At 39.0% G+C, this 19,571-nt stretch overlaps 1 protein-coding gene across 1 annotated transcript in view; it reads left to right on the forward strand.

The window, feature by feature from the left end:
- The first annotated feature begins 6 nt into the window (after nt 1–6).
- Nucleotides 7–19,571, forward strand: part of CDC123 (cell division cycle 123) — a 35,327-nt gene continuing 15,762 nt past the window's right edge. The window contains exons 1-8 of the mRNA XM_032191158.1: nt 7–196; nt 1,303–1,374; nt 3,466–3,520; nt 4,320–4,352; nt 7,816–7,911; nt 8,597–8,703; nt 16,414–16,462; nt 18,513–18,588. Of these exons, the coding sequence (XP_032047049.1) occupies nt 123–196; nt 1,303–1,374; nt 3,466–3,520; nt 4,320–4,352; nt 7,816–7,911; nt 8,597–8,703; nt 16,414–16,462; nt 18,513–18,588 (562 nt within the window). The 5' untranslated portion in view covers nt 7–122. The remainder of the gene's footprint in view (nt 197–1,302; nt 1,375–3,465; nt 3,521–4,319; nt 4,353–7,815; nt 7,912–8,596; nt 8,704–16,413; nt 16,463–18,512; nt 18,589–19,571) is intronic.

Here is a 19,571-nt window from a genome sequence, read left to right on the forward strand (position 1 = left end):
GCCGCCGATGCCGGCCCGGGCGGCTCCGGGAACGGAGGGGAGGTTCCGGGCGGAAAGGGAGCTTTTTGGGGAGAAAAGGGGCCGAAACGGGTCGGGCAGTGCCTTGCCGGGCTGAGGGGAGGATGAAGAAGGAGCAGGTAGCGCACTGCTGTTTCTCCGTGTGGTACCCGCTGTTCAGGACCGTCACCATCCGTAGGTGCGTGGGGTCGGGGGAGCCCCTGTGGGGCGGCGTGTGAGGGGGGTGTGGGGCGGTGTGTAGGGCGATGTGTGGGGCGATGTGAGGGGTGGCGTGGGTTTGGAGGTTTGGGGAGCCTCTGTGAGGCTGGCTGTGGTCCTGTGGGTTAGGTTGAGAGCTTGGTTAGACCAGGGAAAGGGTGTTTGGGGCCGGGCTGGGTGAGAAATAAGGGCCTGCGTGGGGCAGCGATGGCTGGGAAGAAGCACAGGGGGCTCCATCGAGGCTCCAGGGGCTGCCCCAGGAGCTGGAGCCTTCGACATCCACCCCAGGGAGCAGCTCTGGGAGGCCCGAGGTGCAGGCTGAGTGCTGGTGATCTCCATGGTGTGCTCTGGTGGGACCCCAGGCTGTCCGCGTCCCACCTTGTGCCCGCTTGGTTGCTCAAAAAAAAAACAGGCTGAGTGCCCTCAAACCAAGTGGTTAACTTCAAGTTCCTGTTTTTTATTTTTATTTTTGGAAAAAGTAGCAGCTTCTGTGGTTGCTGAGGTGCTGCTGCAGGTTACCCAGGGGTTATGAGGCCCACCAGCAGCTCAGGGCAGTCAAACTCGAGAAAGGTGCCCTGGTGGGTCAGAAAGCTGTGACATCAGGCATTTGGTAACCAAAACATTTAATCTTTACACATTTTAGTGTTTAGCCAGTGTAGGTTCTTGGTCAATTTAGCTGTAGTCATATATTTTTTGGAACATTCAAGTGATAAAGGCAAATTTTGGTTTGGGTTTTAGAAGGGAAGTGTTTGTTTTGAACAACACATTACCCCTCTTCTCACTGGCCACATGCAGTCTTTGAATTTCTTGGAAGTTTGAAGGAGTGGAGTATTTCTGTGCATTTTGTCTGAGATTGTTGTCTCTTTCTCCTTTACTTCCCTGGAAGGAAAAAGAGAGTTGCATTTTGGGAAGGATGGGAGGGGAGAAAGAGAAACCTGTTTTGTTCACAGTATATATTAGAGAATAAAACATACTGATATTGAGGTCTGTTCCATTTAAAAACCATTGTTTTTATTCTACTCTTTATTATTTTAGCAAGTTATATTAATAATAAATTACTGAACTCATTCTCTTGTTTTTTTCCAGTGTTATACTTCCCCTCCCAGATAATGTGAAAGAATACCTACTGGATGATGGGACGCTTGTGGTTTCTGGAAGGTAAAGTGTGTTTCCCTTCCACCGTGCAAGTATTAATACTATTTTATAATCACAATAGTATTTTGTATTCATATGTATTATAATTTGCATAAGGAGTTTTGTATGTTTGACCAGTCTGGCTGCAGTCAACCTCATACTGTATGAACGTGTGCGTGGGCAGACTGTTGCTGTCAGCAAAGCTTGACTTGCTAGTGCCTAAAACAGCTCCTAAAATCCATGCAATGTGCTCAATTGATTCTTTTATTTTCAAAATAAAAAGTTGTTTATTATTATTATTATTATTTATTTCCTTGCAGAGTCTCCTAGTCTCTCAGGATTTAGTGTACAGCCTGATGATTTGTATTTGGTTGCCTTGGTACAGTTAGTTCCAGTTAAGTGGCTTGAACAGTGCCACAACATTTCCATGCCTGCAGCCTTATTCAGGGGTGAAATGTCATTACTTGAGTTTAATTTTCAATAATATAAACCAAGTACAAAAATCTTACTGATTATTGAGGTTATATAATCATTTGTTTACATACAGTCAGTGCCTACGAAGAGGCTGAATGTACTGTATGTATACCTATGCCAAGATTTTGGATGTAGAAGAGTGAGATAGGTACCAGTGAAAAACAGTTGATGTGAATCCAGGCTTTGTTCTTTGCTTTCTCCTTAGAATCTCACCATATGTCTTCCTTGTAAAATGATTATTGCACAAATATATCTTGCTAATGATCAGGCTCAGAATACAGTCCACACTTCGTCATTTCCTGATGGGTAGTTTGACTCTCACAGGGCAACCAATTAGACTGTGGATATAAGGGAGCTAGGCCTAATTTCTCAGGAATCAATCTGTACAAAATTGAAGCTGTTTAAACACCTTGTAGAGATGAAAGGTCAGAAATGTTTGTGTGTTTTTTTTTTTAAACTAATTTGGTTAAGAAGCAATACTGTCACCTGCTTCTGCAGAATTTGGTAATCTATTTAACAACAGCCATTTAATTTGTAATCAGACTTCAGAAAAATTAAAACTGAGGACGTGAGTTCACAGCTATTCCATATGAACAATTTCTGCTGTCTTCAGTGGAAAAATGGACAGCTTTATAATTGAATTAAATTATATTAAGGTAGTTCTAATTTAAAAGTCCAATTTAAAACCCAGTTTTTCTATTAAGTTGAACTTTCTTAGCTAGAAGTCAATGTGATCTTCCTACAGTCAAGGCCAACATCAATTTTAAACTTCAATGAGCTGCCATCTGAGCTCTATATCTCAAAAATTGAATCGACAATTTGATCCCTGTGGAGGTGCATTAAGGAACTGCAGAAATGTAGCTTGTTGAAGAATTGACTTTTTGCTATCAGTACCTAGTTGTAAGGATGTACGTTTGAGCTTACCCTGTTTGCTATGCTGACTTGACTTTTTCAAGAGCTGGGTCTTCTACCTTAAAAGATCTTCACGCTCAGTTACATTGGCCAAATAACTTGAAAAGTAATGTAAAACGTAAAGGGAATATTTGCAGCCAAGTATTTTCCTCCACGTATGCTAATGTTTGCAAGAGCAGATCTCATCCATGGAGAAAAAGGAGCTTCCCAAGAAAACGTCAATGGCCATGTAATCACTTTCAGTAGGATCCTCTTTTTCTGTGTGTGGAGTGTGAGGAAGTTTTATTTTCAGAACCTGAAATACACAAGTCAGCATTTCAAACAAGTTTTACGTGGAAAAAGAGTGTGGAGGCAAAGCATAATCTAAGTTGATCTTTCTTTTTTTTTAAAGTTTCTAACTTTACAATACTCACCCAGTAGCACAAATTAAAAGAATGATTAATAAGGTGTTGAAAAGCTTAAATTATGGTCTTTTCAGAGCAGGACGTGATCCGCTAATTGGAAAGAATCAAAGTGTTTTGGGTAGGGCTCAAGTCTAATGCCAGGGAGTTTTGTCTTCAGTTATTCTATGTTGGTGTGCTCTGATTTTCTCTGCCAGGGGTTTGAGGCTTAATCTTCTTATGAAAACATTTTGAGATCAACAGCTGATAGATGCTGTGGAAGTGTAATATATATGATCAAGTCAAACTCTGGTGCTCAATTTTTTTTCCTATTACTTTTTTGGTTTAGAGAAGATCCGCCAATTCATGCTCAAGAAGGGAGTGACGATGCAGAGGAAATACAGGTCAGTGTAAAACACAAGTTAATGTCGAGTGTCTGGAGAAAAACATGAATATTTCTGCATGCGTTATAGGTGAGGATAGTACTTTACCAAAATAATAATCACACACTGTTTGCCTTGAAAAAAATTGACAAACATCATGATTGACAACACAAACATGATGCCAAGGAAGGCTTAAAATGTTTGCTTTTTCACACAGCTGTTTTTTAATTTCATGATAATTACTTTTCTAATAATGACCAAGGAATGCTGAAGGATGTTGGAAATGAAATTAAGATGGTTTTATGTCCCGAAAAATTAGGAGAAGTTACTTCAAGAAACAATGAAAGTCTGTAAGGCCTCTGAGGGGTATTCCAGAAATAAAAAACTGAAAAATGTTATAAATGCAAGGTGACAGAAGGTGCAAAAAAGATGAGAAATATAAGTAACATTAGTGGATTGTGGGTCTAAGGATGGAAGTAAGGGAGGTGCAAACAAGGTTTAGATTGGGAAGACTCCATTGAGTTCTGAAATGTACAAGTCTGCAATAGAAATCACAGTTAAAATATACAGCTGTTGTCTTGTATCCGTACTTTACAATAGTACTTTGGCTGGATATATGCATTTTTTTCTGTGTTAATTTATAACCATAATAATTAGAGGGTAATGGTATCATGCTGGAGAAAAATCAGGGCAATGATGACATGTTGTAGGAAGCTCTATAGTTTCCAGTATTATAGATAAATTCATAATAATTATAAATAAAATCATAATGGATGTCACAGGAAAGCAGTGACCTTTGATTTGTTCTTATGTTTAACAGTGGTCAGATGATGAGAATACCACGACGCTTAAGGTAAGGTCCCAACATGTGGGTTTATGTCAGCAGTATTCTTCCTGAAACCTTGTGACAGGAACTTCTCACCAGTTAGAGATATCCATTGTAGTTAGCATTTTCAAACTGTTCTAGACAGATGGCAGTATAGATACCTGTAACCTTAAAAATGTTGTTTTGCTGGCTTAATTTTATTTAACTAAAAATAAAATGCTTCTTTTCTTCATCCCCAACAATCACACACTTGTTAGACTATAGGAAATGAACTGAAGGATGGCTCTAAATATAGCTGTCTTTCATTTTCACCGCTTTGAATATCTCCCAATTACTTAATCAGGCTGGATGCAGAAGAAATGAAGCCCCTGCAGCTCAGTTTTCACAGCTCTTCTCTTACACCTTTGCCATTATTTCCTCCTAGGTACCTTTCTTTCCATCACTGTTTTTTCCCCTTTTTCCTGTCTTTATACTCTCCTTGTGCTATGCCCGGTTTAGAATCGAGACCATGATGCGTACGATTCAGGCTCCCTTCTTTTTTTTTTTTTTTTAAATTTTTTGAAAACTTGCTATTGCCCTGCCATTGTCAGAGTTAATATACTTGCACCTCTTGTCTGCCACTGATACTACTGCTTCAGTCCTGTTAGCTCCTCAGTGTTCAATGTGGTGTTGAATTGCTCACGTTGGATTGGGTGCCATATCACCTTCTTTGAGTTGTACGTATGGTAGAACTTAAAGCATAGATTTTAAGACTAATACATTGCCAACTTTGTACGGTTTAATAGATTCAGTTCAAATATCTGCCTTAGATTGTAATTCAGAGCAAGGATTTCGGTATTCATCTTATTTTTTTTGCAAATGTCACGTTGTTCTATCTTGCTAAAGAAGAAATCCCAGATTTTTGAACTGGGTTTTATCATAGTGTACAACAGAGTAAAAAAATCCTTAATCAAGATATGATAGCCACTGGAAAGGTACAGGTGATTCCAGGTTACCTAGGTAAGGATTGTGAACTGTGTGTGCAGTGCAGCTTTACAACTCCAGTTTTACTGGGACTGGCTGTGATGGAGTTTCCTTTCTGCATAGCTCTCCCTTGGGTGCTGTGTTTTGGATTTGTGGCTAAAACAGTACTCATAATGTGAACATTTTGGCTATTGCTGAGCAGTCCTTACATAGTGTCAAGACGTTACTGTGCCCCTTTTCTCCAGCAGCAGGGCCAGGCGTGGGCAAGAGTAAGGGAGGGGACAAAGCCAGGACAGCTGACCCAGATTGTCCTCAGGGATATTCCGTACATATAAGGTGATGCCCAGCGATGAAATGGTAGAGGGAGAAGAGGGATGTTTTGGCTTCCAGGGCGGCTTTTGTTCAGAGACTGGCTGGACCTCATCTTTCATCTAACCTGGCACTTTTAAAATGTTTGATTTTGAACATGGTTTGAGCCTGTGGCTCTTTACAACAAAAATAAGGCCACATTTGGTCATACAAAGAGTCCAGAAGTGGGATTTCACAATGTGCTCTGTACCTCCTCATAAGTTTGGACGGTGATAGCCCTAAAGGTGCCTTGGCAAATACATTTTCTCTACCTGAAAACAAGGGGCTGCTCTGAGGGTAGGGAAAGAATGAGAACAGTCTGGTGCTTTTAAGTGTTGCTTGTTACCACTCTGGCAGTGATGAAGAAGAAGAAACAGCCTGTATAGAAAGCAGAAGGGTGGGGAGCTGCACCTGGAGTTACTGCAGAACGTAGGAACAGATCAAGTAGCTATGTGTAAGCTGGACAGGGACACTCTGGGGAACATAATGTGTAAAGAATAGCAGAGAGGCTGGAGAATGCAGCTCTGTGTTCACCCCCAGCCTGTCTTGCTAACAATTAATCCTGGGTTATAATTGGTTTCTCCACTGGTTTCTTTGTTCAGGGAGCAGTAAGGTGGGCTGTGACTGATTATTTCAATTTGATGACCTGCCTGAGTCATCAGGTAGAATTTGTTTCACTTGCCCCTTCTATATTCTGAAGAGAAATTAGAGCTAGAACCACAGAATAGCCCAGAAAAATAATATTATATGTCAAGAGACATGTCTCAAGGAAGGAAATCCATAGTTCACAAGATTATTTTGATCCAGATGTGAAGGGAGAGTCAAGGGACAACAGAAATTTTACTTTGTCATTAATTTATTTTTTAAACATAAAATATTTCTCTGGAATGAGAATCCTACTTCTGTGAAAGTTTCTGTTTCAGAACACTCTGTTAACATATTTGTTGTAGAAAGTATCATCTCCATTCTACAAATAGGATCTTGAAACAGACTTTTTTAAATTTAAGGTGTTCACAAATTTGGAAAAGTATAGGATTATAGAAAATTGTGTTTAAACAAATGTGTTAATATTGATGATTGCAAAGTTAAATGTTCATAATTCAGTAAAAGTTGGAATTCAGCTTATTTATGCTGCCTTAGAGCTATCTTCTTGTGTAATGTTTCTTCACTTGTATTAATCAAATGACATGAAGGTAACATTTCCCTAGGGAGGTTTTGTATGCACTGGTATTATATATGTAGTGTCACTCCTGTCAAAAGAAGGGATGGGATCAGAATGCTCTGCACGAAGAGTTTCTCTTCTTGCAGCAATGATTTCTAGAATTGACTGAAGCTCTAAAAATAAAATAAGAGCCTTTTTGGTACATTACCTGGTCTCCATGGGAAACTACACCTGAAAAAGTAAGGAAGGATTCAGAAAGTTTGAAGTTCAGTCTAGGACACTGCACTTTTTTTTTTTTAAGTCTGTTTTGTGAGGGGCTGCCAAAAGGAGATGACAAAATAAACTTTTTTTTGACCACTTGTGTGGCTGTGAGGGCTTAGTTTCAGAGATTGGTTAGCTTTCGCCTAGATGGGTTGCATTTATAAATACAGGTGGAAATGGTGCTCTTACATACTGGTCGCTATAAATCCGTAAATCCTTGACATATGTCTGAAATAGTTACATAGGTTTTTTAAAGGTCAGCAGTCGGTGCTGACCTTTGTGCCACATTAGGAGTGGAATTTATAGCTTCTTGATGAGTTTTTTTCCCCCTTCACAATATTTACAATATCCTTTACAAGTCAAAGTTTTCTGGTGCAATGTGTGGCTTTCCAGTGTGTTTTGATGCAAGGATGCAAGTTAGCATATATTATTAAAGAGCCACTTTAAGTCCGTATTTAAAGTATTACTAGAAATACTTTGTAAATAAAAATACTAATATATAATACATAAATACATTGGAAATAAATACTTTGGAAAGAATGTCATAATTGATTCTTAAGAGATTTGTTTCTACCAATGCATTACGTCTGTAGTGGACAAGTTTACTATTTTTTTTGGACAAGTTTATTCTTTCTATGATATGCATTTCTAATTTTTAAGAATTTTAAAAGCTAATCTTAATTTTTACGATGGATGCACTTTATTTATTATTACATGTAATGACATTGTTTTGTTTTTTTCTTGTTCTTTGTTAAGGCACCAGAGTTTCCTGAGTTTACAGCTAAAGTTGAAGAAGCAATAAGTTCCTTGGGCGGTAGTGTTTTTCCTAAGCTTAACTGGAGTGCTCCAAGGGTAAGAATGCTGACTCCTAAAATTTTTTTACAGATGCTATCACACAGATTTTTACTTTTATTTTTGGTTTATCTTAATGCATTGGAAAGTAGAGGAGACCAGGGGTTCTGATAAAGAAAGGAGTGATAGATGACAGTGAGGTTTGATATAGCAAGTTGTTCTGGTGGATTAGAGCTAAATGGTACGCTGCTTGGTCAGCCTGAAGCAAAACAGCTCTGTCTCTGTTATACAACCCCCCTACGTCATTGTTATAGATAACTGTCTGGTGGTCAGACTGTCCTCATTTAGGGTATTTGTTGAAAACTTTGCCTTGGATTAAGAGAAAAAAAATAGAGTCTAAAATAGAGTTAAGACTCTATCTTAAGGATGGATACCCTTAAATGACTTTGTATCATGGTCACAAGGAAAATTAGTGTTCAAGCATTCCAGGAAAATACCTGGAAGCAAAACCTTAGTTTTTAAATGGATTTTTGCAGCATACTATTCATAAGAAAAGGAACAGCTATTCTACATCCTTGTAACAGCAGATGAAGCTTGCCTCAAAATCCAAAAATCATTTTCTGCATGTATATCCAATGTTGCATAATATTTTGATCTGATAGATCTGTAGCTTGTATCTTGTAGCTTTATCTTTACTAGATCCTGCTAGAAAAGATAATTTTTGGATGTATTTCTTCCTCTTTAGGATGCCTACTGGATAGCAATGAATAGCTCACTGAAATGTAAAGCTCTTAGCGACATCTTCCTCCTCTTCAAAAGTTCAGACTTCATTACTCGTGACCTCACTCAGCCGTAAGTAGACTTCTAACAGAGAATCTTATTCTTACCCCGTCAAAAAAGAACAAAACACAGAGAGTAACTTTTCAGTTCCTGTGAAAGATCTCACTCTTTACTGCAGAAGAACATCAAATACCTGATACAAAGATTCTTATTTATGTCTAAAATTTGTGAATCAAACGGATTTCAAGAGCAGTAGGAAGTTAGTTCTTTGAAACTTACCCCATCTCTTTTCTCCTTCATCTTTGTCTTTGCACCACACAGAAATAAATTCCAGGCTCAACTTAGTGCAGAGGATTGTGAGGCAAATTATATTCAGTGTTACTTAACTGTAAGTGAATTTTTCTAGTAAAGCAGAATTGTTTACCTAGTTACAATCAACAATAGAGAAGCAAGCTTTATTTTATTCTTAATTATCTCTTTTTTTTATACATAGTGAAAAACAAAACACAGAGATGTCATATTGAAGTGCTGCGTGTGAAATGACACTATAGACTAAGTCCATTTTTATTGAGTTGATTTCCAAGGCAAATGGTATTTTAATGTTACTTTTTTTTTTTTTTTTCTTTTCCATCCCACCTTTCTTTGCACTTCTTGATAGTTAGCTTGTGACTGCCAGTTTTCATGGTAATACAGCATGACTTTTCCATGTCCCTTCCAATTTTGGACACATTAAAGTTTGTGGCTGCCTAGAAGGAACCTGAGACTTCTGAAGTATTGATAGAGCTCCTTGAGAATCCAAGATCTTGAAGCTCCTGAAGTTCCTGCACTCCGGGAACTGTGACTAAGGATAATAGTAAAAGTTTTATAAATGCAATGTGCTTGGTATTTATTATATCTGCATACGTAAAGGGAATATTCAATTGTATAGGAACAGTTTCCTCCTGTGGTAACTGGATCTGATTTGTGTAACTAATTTCTAAAATACTGGCTTTCTGGAAGAAAACACAATTGTTGAAATTTAATGTTCTTCTTATGACTACTATTATTTTTCATTTAAAAGAAAGAAAAACAACACAATTTCAAAGAGAGAGGGCAATCCATGCCTCAACATGAGAGATTGTTTTCCAGTAGTTATTCAATGCTTATTTATGTTACTACAATATGTAGGAGACTGACTCCAAGGCAGGGGCCTTGTTCTAGATGCTTTGTAGAGGCGTACCAAACATAACAGTCCTGTCTTAAGTAGCTTATGAACCAGTAAGAATTGTGTTGTCTAAAACGTGAAACCAATTATATTAATGCCATGCAACTGCCTTCCTTTTTATTCCTGCAACTCTAATAGCACTTTTGTTCCCAGTTTGTTGGTGCATTTAAAAAAATGAGTAGGTAACAGTATCTTCATCCTTATCTCTGCATTTATGTAGTGCTAACAGTGTTGTCAGTCCCGTTCTGATGATAGATTTTACAGTATATCTAATGTACAATATGATGAGGTAAAGGGGAGGAGAGTGAGAAATTAAGGAGGAGATGGTGGAGTGTAATGATGGTTTGAAAAGCATATTGGAGAAGGGAAACAGTTTTAAGGACTGAGAATTTGAAGTTCTGGGACCGTAGAGAATGAATGGGCTGCGGGAGATGAGAAGTCTGCAGTCTGCAATTCAGAGTTCAGTTTGTATTGATTCTCAGGAAACTTCGATGCCTTACTAAGGAGCTCTTCTTCATGATTTCTGCTAATGGGGGGCCAGGCCACTTAGCCAGGTGTCCTGAGGACAGTTGGCTACAAGGGTTGAACACTTACATTTAATGTGACCTTTGTTGTAGCTGCTTTTAGGACTAAGTTGTGTGGGTCTGAAAATATCTGTACGCTTTATATCAAGCCCTTTGTGAATATGAATACTTTTTCTTTGTATTCTACTGTCCCCATGCATAAAGAAGTTGAGAAAAAACTACCCCAAGCTCCATGGAGAATTCCTGTTTGGATAGCCATATTCTAATGAGTTTGGGACACAATCAAATATTTATCAAGCACTGTTTGATTAAAAGGTGTGGCAGCTGGGGATGAATGTGTGTGTGGTCTTGTGCTCTTAGATTATGCTGTTTGTATGGTAGAATGAGTCGGTTTGATGACTGAGATCTAAATTGGTGTGTTTCTCCTGAGTTTTATCTCATATCAGGCAAAGTTTAATGCCTCAGCTTATTCAGCTTGCCCGCTGCAGACAGCACTGACTTAGAGGGGAGGCAGTGAATGTGTTCCTCTGTTGTGAAATTTCACAGCATGGGTGATAACTTGAACCATCAGTAATTTCACCTTAAATTCACACCAGATGAAGAGCGGTAGTGGCTGAGCAGCCTGTAGCAGGTATGTTCTCTCCAGTGATTTGCTGGGGGAGAAGTAACCTCCAGCAGAAAGGCAGGAGGTTAGAAGTTGCACTAGTTCAGTCCATTTGTGCTCCTTTCCTGAGGGTTAAGATGGATGCAGTTGGATAATGCAGCTCAACATGTGAGTAGCAAATAAACCAACCTTGTGTCATGAGCGTGGGATTATCACCTAGCCTAACAGTTAAAGGGAAGTTTCATTTGAGAAGTATTGTATTTATTTCCGTTCCCATCAAGTCTAAAGTAATGTTGGTACAAAATCAGTGTGTTTTTTGTTTTGTTTTTCTCTCCAGAACAGCCTTTGATGTTTTGTTACGGTAGAGTTAATATGGGCAATGCTGCCTTGCACATCCACTCAAATTCATGAATACTGCATGCAAGTTGTGTATGTGACAAGGTGAACATAAAGTGTAAAAACACTTCAGTTTCTGCATACCTTATATTTTATGAGTGTGTTGTACCTGAAGATAGCACATATTATGGACAAGTGTGTGCGTGGTATTTCTAAATTGCTAAGTTATTCATACAAAATGTCCCCATCCGAACACAGAAATGATTACTGCTGAATCACAGAGGTGGTCTTAGTTATTCTATTAATCAGCTGCCAGCTCCCTCGTCCTTAGCAAGCAGAAACTGGAAATGCAGTTGGCATAAGAACCTGAAGTACTGAACAAATGAAAATTGGAAACGCACCCAACTCAGAGCTAGTCAGAGGGAGGAGAAGGGATAAAAGCAATGTATTTCTGCTTCTTTCATTAATATTCAGTGTGGTCTAAAAGTTTCTTGTCCTGCATAAGTAACAGCTGAAATGTGTATACACACACACACACATATATATATTTATTTATTTTTTTTCTCTTGTTCAATGGTATTAATTTAAAAATCCATTTCCTAAGCTGTAATATGAAAGCTTCACACTGGCAATTTGAAGATCCGTTTCTTAATGCAACTCTGCCAGTGATGTGGGACTTAAAGCACTTCTTATGCTTCTTTCTTCCTCTTCTGTTTCCTGTCTGCTTATCTGATACTGATCTATACGTTGGTCAGGTCAGAGAACTGCCCTTGCTGTAATTCTCAACTGGCTCAAGTTCTGAGAAAATTTCAGCTACGCAATACTTCAATACAAACCATCAGAAAATATGGCCTGAACTGCAGATATGTGACGAGATAAGCTTTAACTGTTTAAGTGTTTGGATTTTCTCATGATGTTGACACTTGTTAGGTTTCAAGCTCAGAATAATGAATTAACTTTCCTCTTGGAACAGGAATAAATTAGCAAAGACTTCAGAGCAATGTGCTTGTTACTGTAGCTGATGTGGTTTCTGCTTCAAGTAAGCATTGCATTTAACTTAGCTGAGTTTGCAGAATACTTGGTGGTGGTGTGACCCTTAACTTTTCATTTCTTAATCTAGGATTTCAAAAACTTAATGTGGATATGTGATAAAAGAACCCCCTTTCTAATTGGGATTTCTGTTAAACGATTAACACTCCTCTTTTGAACAAAAATTCCTTTGAAATCCTGTTGAGTGTATTGTGTTAGTAAGTAGCTTTCTTGTTCGTTATTAGAGTGTTTGGCTATGTTTTGTTAAGATTTGAATACTCACCTTCAGACAGCTAAAAATAGTAGTAATAGTTCTAGTGATATGATAATGCCCTTTCAATTATAAGATAAGCTTGTTGTTGCTAAAAAGCATGATGTAAACTTTGGAAATTTTTGTTGAATTTTGGAGATCGTTTCTATTCTGCAGTGCTGAGCATTTTAAATCTGCAGGTGTCACTATTGGGATGTTGAAGCCTACAGCATTCCTATTTTTCTGGCTGTTTATCAATCATTACTGTAGAGATGAAATAAGAAATCCTGTAAATTCAACCTTGTCCAAAAGCAACCTGATGCAAAAGATGTTCCCTGCAGGGACTGCCCTTTGCCCTGGCATGGAGGGGCAGTTAGGTGCCAGAAGGTGCTGTTTTCTGCTGAGCACATTCAAACTGTTGTAAACAAGTTTTCAGTATTTTATTGGACCAGCTTGTCCCGTGGACCTGTTGCTTAGAAATGTTCACTCCTAAAACCTTTTTGGAAAGGTTGTTAGAGAGGTGAAGAGTCCAGGGGTAGCCACTGAACCCTGCCTGGGCCCAGGATGCTACTTTGTAAGTGAAATAGAGGGAAGGGATCACCTGCAAGGCCTTTAGTAGTTAGGGAATGACTACTAGGTTAAAGGAGCAGGTGAAACAGCTCCCAGCGAGCCAAGCTTCCAAATGCATTAATGTGCAAGACACAAAGGAACGTGAGGGGGGATGCACTTTTCCTATACAGGATTTTATAGGAGGGCTTTTTAAGCCCTACATCTGAGTGCCTGTTTCTCAGAGCCGTTGAGAAAGTCTGTTGTGAAGTAAGGTTTAGCTCATAAGGACACTGAAACAAGGCTTTGAAATTAAGCAGTACGTTTTTTTTTTCCTTTAAGATAGCACTCAGACTTTATTTTTGAAATCAGACTTAACTCTTTAAGATGTAGAACCACAAAGTTCTCTGCTTTACCCAAACGCTCATGGCATGAAAGCTCGCTTTTGAGCGATGAAATGCCTGACTCAAAGAGTCAGATATGACAAAATCTCCTTGGAGGAACCCGATCCAGGAGGTGCAGGTTGGGTGTGTTTCTTCTGCCTCTTATTCTCAGTCTGTTCTGTTTTCTTTCCAATTTTCATTCTCTGAGAGGAGACTGAAAAATAGTCGAGGCTTCATATTTACTCTGTTTCTGCCTGCATCTAAACTTCATTCAGTTAAACTATCCTTTTTGTTTTTTAATAGGAAGTTACAAAGTTCTTTCTGAGACTGTGTTCTCCTAACAGAACGTAGGAGGCAGTGTTGGCTCATAAAGATGTGACTTGGCGATCAGGATACTTTCTGTAAGAATGGTAGCTGTTGGTTTAGACTTTAATATGGCCTATTTCAAGGTAAACAGTTCCACATTATCTCATGTGGAAAATAAGGCCTTTGATACTTTTTACATACACTCCCATTTTTCCTAGGAATTTACAGTGCGTATAGTTCAAAATCCTCTTTCAAGTGGTGCCTGAATTCGTATTTGCTTGTGGTCCTTAAAGTTGAGTATTTCTTGCTGTTAGAAACTGGACTTATTTTATTTTATTTTATTAAGGTTTGAAAATAAGCTATGAGACAGTAGCAGGGGAACTGTCTGGTACAAAATGACTTTTACAAGTCTCATTATACCTGTAATAGCTCATTCTGTGAATAATAATCTCAGCTATTGGCGAATGAGTTGATGGTTTTTATAGCAGGATAGGTACCAGAGATCTCACAAACCTCAAATCACTTGTCTCTGTGGTGCAAGCTGAACTGCATAACAGCTTCACGTGGTGTGTCCTGTTGTCACGCGTAGGCATTTAGAGATTAACATCTGCTACAAGTAAGAGACCTTGATCCTTTTCTTGTTGCCATCTAAGTACAAATCTGTAGGCAAGCTGTTGACCACAGCACAAGCAATGAAGCTTAATTCCTTCACCCTCCTAGTGTTTAAAATTCTAATTTTCAAAGGCTTTTGAAAAGGGAGCTGGGAGATCTTTCTGTTTTGTGGTCCTTGAGTCCCTCTGAATGCTCTTTCAGCTACCTGAAAACCTGAATAGGATGCAAGTTAAAGAAACCCTGGCTAGCTTTCTGTCTCTGATGTTCAGAATGCTGTAAGTAACGGATGAATTCAGCCATGTCCAAGCAGTTAATGCTAGAATAAGTTGGTAAAAGATATAAAATGGCAAGGAAAGAGAGAATATCTTTCCCCACTTAGCCCCCACCTAAAATATTTGAGGGTTGAACAAGAGATAACTTTGATTTTTTTTTTTGCTAAATGGCAAAGTCTGCATCCTACAGGAATGGAGCAGATCATAGATAGCGCCATTTCAAACATGGAAGACCCTGAAAAGATAATGCAGGGGCTGCAGAACCATGTGTTGGACTTCAGCTGCCTTTTTACCTCTAGTTTATGATTATGTTGGTGTGTGGGGAATATTTTCTTGAGCACGGTAAGCAGATACGATCGTAATGGAGGAATTTTGAGTCTAGCAAAACTGCAGGCACTTAGGAGTGTTTCTATTGCCTTGACAGATCTTAAATTGCTGGGATATAAACTGTAGCTGAAGGAAGTTATCTGTTTACATAGGCTTACAGATTTATACGATCGGTTTGATTACGGTACTTCTGGAAAGCATGCCTGCTATCGCCCTTCTCTTCTCTGTGTGGTGGATATTAAAGCCTAATCTAAAAACTTATTTCTTCTGGCAGCATGCTGAGAAAACTGTGATGATAGCTCTTTGCTTCAAACTGAAGGCCGGGCAGCTGTGTCCTAAGAAATGCAATGCTTTGCTTATGAAGAGCAGAGACGTTGGGCAGCCATGTCTTGCGATGCAGCGCTTGTAGGAGAGATGTGAAGAGATGTGAGACTTCTGGATTGCTTAACTGAGCTGAGTGCCAAAAGGAGATGTCTTAAATGGCTGCGTTTATCCTTAGTGCTCAGCACTGACCCTTTACACAGTTCTTCTGCGCATCAAAGTCGTTTGCCAATAAGGTCAGGGAGTCTGCCTGGAAGGAAAATGCATGTTCTTCCGATAATTCCCTTGGACAGTTACGGGATTTATTGCAAGATTTGCTGTATAGCAACAAAAACGTACATAGAAGTTGTCTTGGATATAGCTGCCTCCATTCTTGGTAGTTGCTGAATGGTGGCACAGAGAGTGAGCTACTCGCAGGGAACAAAACCTTGGCATCTGCTTGCAGTTATGGAAATAGTTTTGTTTATTCCCACTCTCAGGAGATTTCTAAGAGCATTTCTTAAGGCTCTTAATTTAGAAGAATACCATGCTGTGGAATCAGAAGTGTTGAGTGGCACTGTTTTGCATCCCTTTTTCACAGAAATGAAAATAATCCTGAGCTGCTGTAAGATAGAGTGATGCCTCTCAGTTGTCTGGTTTAGGAAGTTAAACTTCAACAACCTAATCAAGTTTCATTGCAGCATGTTTTCCTTTGTACTTTTAATGTTTATCTGGTTCTTGGAGAATACGATGATGGCAACATAACAATAAAGAGAAAAGGAGCAGCGCTGTCGAATCAAACAAAGGACTTAACAGTGAATAAGCACTTACACTAGCCAAGTCCCTGTCCATTAAGCACTTCCAAATTACGCTAGATCAAAAAAGATGTTTTTTTTTTTTTTTTTTTTTTTTTCATGGTAATTGTGGAAAGGAGGTTTGTTACTGCCATACGGAAATTACCTGCGTTATACATCTTAGAGGTAATTTATCTGTATCTTTTGTGATTAACGTTTTGGGGTTAATTTTCCTCTCTATCGCTAAAATCTTGTATGTAAAATCAGATTTTGATGCCTGTGACTTATTTTCCAGATTTATTCACTGTACTGATGATTCCCCTGACCCTTCCTTAGACTATGAGGTAAGACTCTTTGTATGACTTCTAGGTAATTTAAGTGAATTACGCACGGGCAGGCTGCCACTTGTACTTGGGCGTGTGCCCACAATACTTTTTGTTGTTTGTTTTAATTGTGTTGCTTGGGCAGTGTGGGGGAAGTCTGGTGAAGAAGTACAGGTCACAAGGAGTTCATTTAGCTACAGGTCAGAGATGAGCTCAGTGGAGACTTTTGAAGCTTCCTTGCAGTTCCCTGTAGGGTCTGTCAGGTTTTGCCAGGAAAGACAAGCTCAGTAGCTGAAAGTCATATATTCTTTGTAATGTGCTTCTTGTGGACATCATGGCTGAGAGAGAAGCTGGCTGTAGAGGCTGGGGCTTGTAGCTGTTTGCTAAGAACTGAGGTGGTCTATCAGATCTTGTTATATATCTGCTTGTTCCTGCATTAAAATGGTAAGTTAGTGACTTAGATATTAATAATGCTTTAAACTCTTCTTGTGGTGCTGTCGGTTTTATGATGGCGTCTACTCATACCTCTAATTTTAATGTAAAAATAACATTCGTCATCATCCCATAGTCTTAAAGGGCTTTAGAAAAGCGAATGCACCTCGTGTTTTGAAGCACTATCTTAATGTGCTTTAAAGACAGGCCTCTGAAACTTGCAGCAGTTTCATGTTTACATTGTATTTAGGAGTGTCACCTTTGATTACCGAGGTTTTTCTACTGCAGTTGATAGGTGTTGGGAGTTTCCAGGACCCGTGAGCAGTAACTGAGCCCTCCAAAGAATGGATCCATCTGAATGCTTCAGCTTAGGAAAAGCAGAAACTTGATGAAGTGCCAGAGAGATGCTTTAATTACCAGGCATTCTGTCCTATTGGCAATAATAGTTTGGTTACTATTTCTATCTCACGTCCTTATCTGAACCAGTTTGTACCTCCAAAGGCATTGCAGAATTGCGCTTGGGTGTGTACCAGAATAGAGGTTGAGTTGGTTAAATTTAATTCTGTTCATCAGCTCTTTTTACTAGAGAGCCACTTCTGCCAATTCCATGACAGATTTGTTGTGCTGTACAGCAGGACTTTTTGTCTTCCGTGCTGTATCATTAATGTAACTTGGAAGTTGTTTCATAAATAATTTCTCATTTAAATACTGGACAAAGAGGAAAAGCACAGGATAATTAAGGTGAGAAGAGACCTCTGTAGTTCTCCAATCCATTCTCATGCTCAAAGCTGGGTAAACTGAGATCAATTTGGGTTGCTTGGTGTTTTCTCAAATCTGGTCTTGAAAACATCAGTGGATGGAAGCTGTGCCACCTCTGTGAGGGGGCTTTTCCAATGCTGGGCTGTCCTCACGGTGAAAAGGTTTCTTCCTGTGACCAGTCTGAACCTTTCTTCTTACAACTTCAACTTCTCATCCTACTGCCAAGGGCTTGGTAGTGTTGCTTGGCCTCGCAGCCAAAAGAGAGAGAAAATTTGAGAAGAATACGCATAAATAATTAACATAATATAAATCTGGGCTGAGGTAAAATTTAATGGTAGATGAGTTAGAAAAAAGTGTCTGCCTCCTTCCTTCGGGTAGCCATAGAAAGCTATGAAAAGATACTTTTTGATAAGTTGTGGTGACCGTCTTAGGGAGTCAGTGCTGGGGGCAGAGGGCTTATGAACACAGGAGATGTATTCAAGGGTCTTGAAACATGGAACTCTAAGAATGTATACTGACACCGAGTGCTCCAAATGTGGAAGGAAGAGACATAGATTTTTTTTTTTTTTTTTTTTCTGGCCACCAGTGTTGAGATATGTTGGGCTTCATAAAAGAGGGCTCTAAGTGGTAAATTAGTCTATTAGGACAATTTCTTTTTGTACATTCTCATTATGTATAAATTAGTATTAAGTCAAATTGCTTTGAAGTATTTCCTAAGATAACTATATGAACTGTGAGCTAAGATTGTTTTGTTTTCTTGTATCTGAATTAACGTCAGAGGTTGTCTTACAGCCAAACTGTTGGAAGATCTACAAGCTGTGCGTGTTGACAAAAAATGACCGTTCTGAAACAATACTCTGTCATTTGTTTCCCTTTGTAGCTCGTTCTTCGCAAATGGTGCGAACTAATCCCTGGTGCAGAATTCAGATGCTTTGTCAAGGAAAACAAGCTTATTGGTGAGAATTGTCTTAGTGATGAAATTATTAGATGAAGTTCATAACGAGTTTCTCCGATTACTTGGATTGGTGCTAAATCTGAAGACGTTTCTTCCTTATTGCTCTCATTTCAGGGAATTAATGTTTCTCTTCTTTCTCTAATTTAAAATGTGTCATGCCAATTTTCTCTCTTCACGGTATTTGAAGGCCTGATGACAGTCTGTCCAAAATTACAGCGGGAATATTCTTGATTCTAATTGCTAATTCAGAATCTTCACCCGAAGGCTGTTTAGTAAGGGATTCCTTTATATCCAGGAGGTTATTGAATTGTACCCAACTTGCAGAACGAATACAGAGGCAGTTGGGTATTTTGCTGATAAAATGTGACCAAATTTGGATATTATATGCTGAAAGTTGTGGAGGTCAGAATGTGTCCACAGGTGTCTGAATTTGCATTATATGGAGCATAGCTTAGGCAAAAAATCTATTGATCTATTACTCTGGAAAAAAAACAACAAACCAACAATAAAACAAACTAGATATAGAATGTTTCAAATGGCACTGAACAACTAGGGTGTCCACAGCATGCAAAGAGCTGGAGGATGCATCAGAAGCCCTGTGAACACTGGAGGACAGGCAGATTGCATGAGAGCATGTGTGTTAGGCAGCTTTCGGGTGAATTTAGCTGAATTGTGCTCCTCTAGACGTATTGACTATCCTCTCCTGACTATAACTGGAGCTTAGACACCTAGTTGCACGTACAGCTGCTTAAACTGAGGGGTTTAATTTCAGCCTTAGTACCATTCTGCAATTTGAATTCCCTTTTGGTGTGGTCTACCACGGAATCTTTAAAGATGAATGGAAATTTGAATAGCACAGGACTGATGCACACCTGTCCCTAACTACTCTGCCTGAACTCTAACCAAGGAATATCCTTCATAGGAAGGAAGGTGACTTTTGCTTTAAAATAAGAACAAATTTCTGCACTTTTTGTCTCATACCTA

The sequence above is a fragment of the Aythya fuligula genome, chromosome 1, assembly GCF_009819795.1.
Source record: "Aythya fuligula isolate bAytFul2 chromosome 1, bAytFul2.pri, whole genome shotgun sequence".
Lineage (NCBI taxonomy): Eukaryota > Metazoa > Chordata > Aves > Anseriformes > Anatidae > Aythya > Aythya fuligula.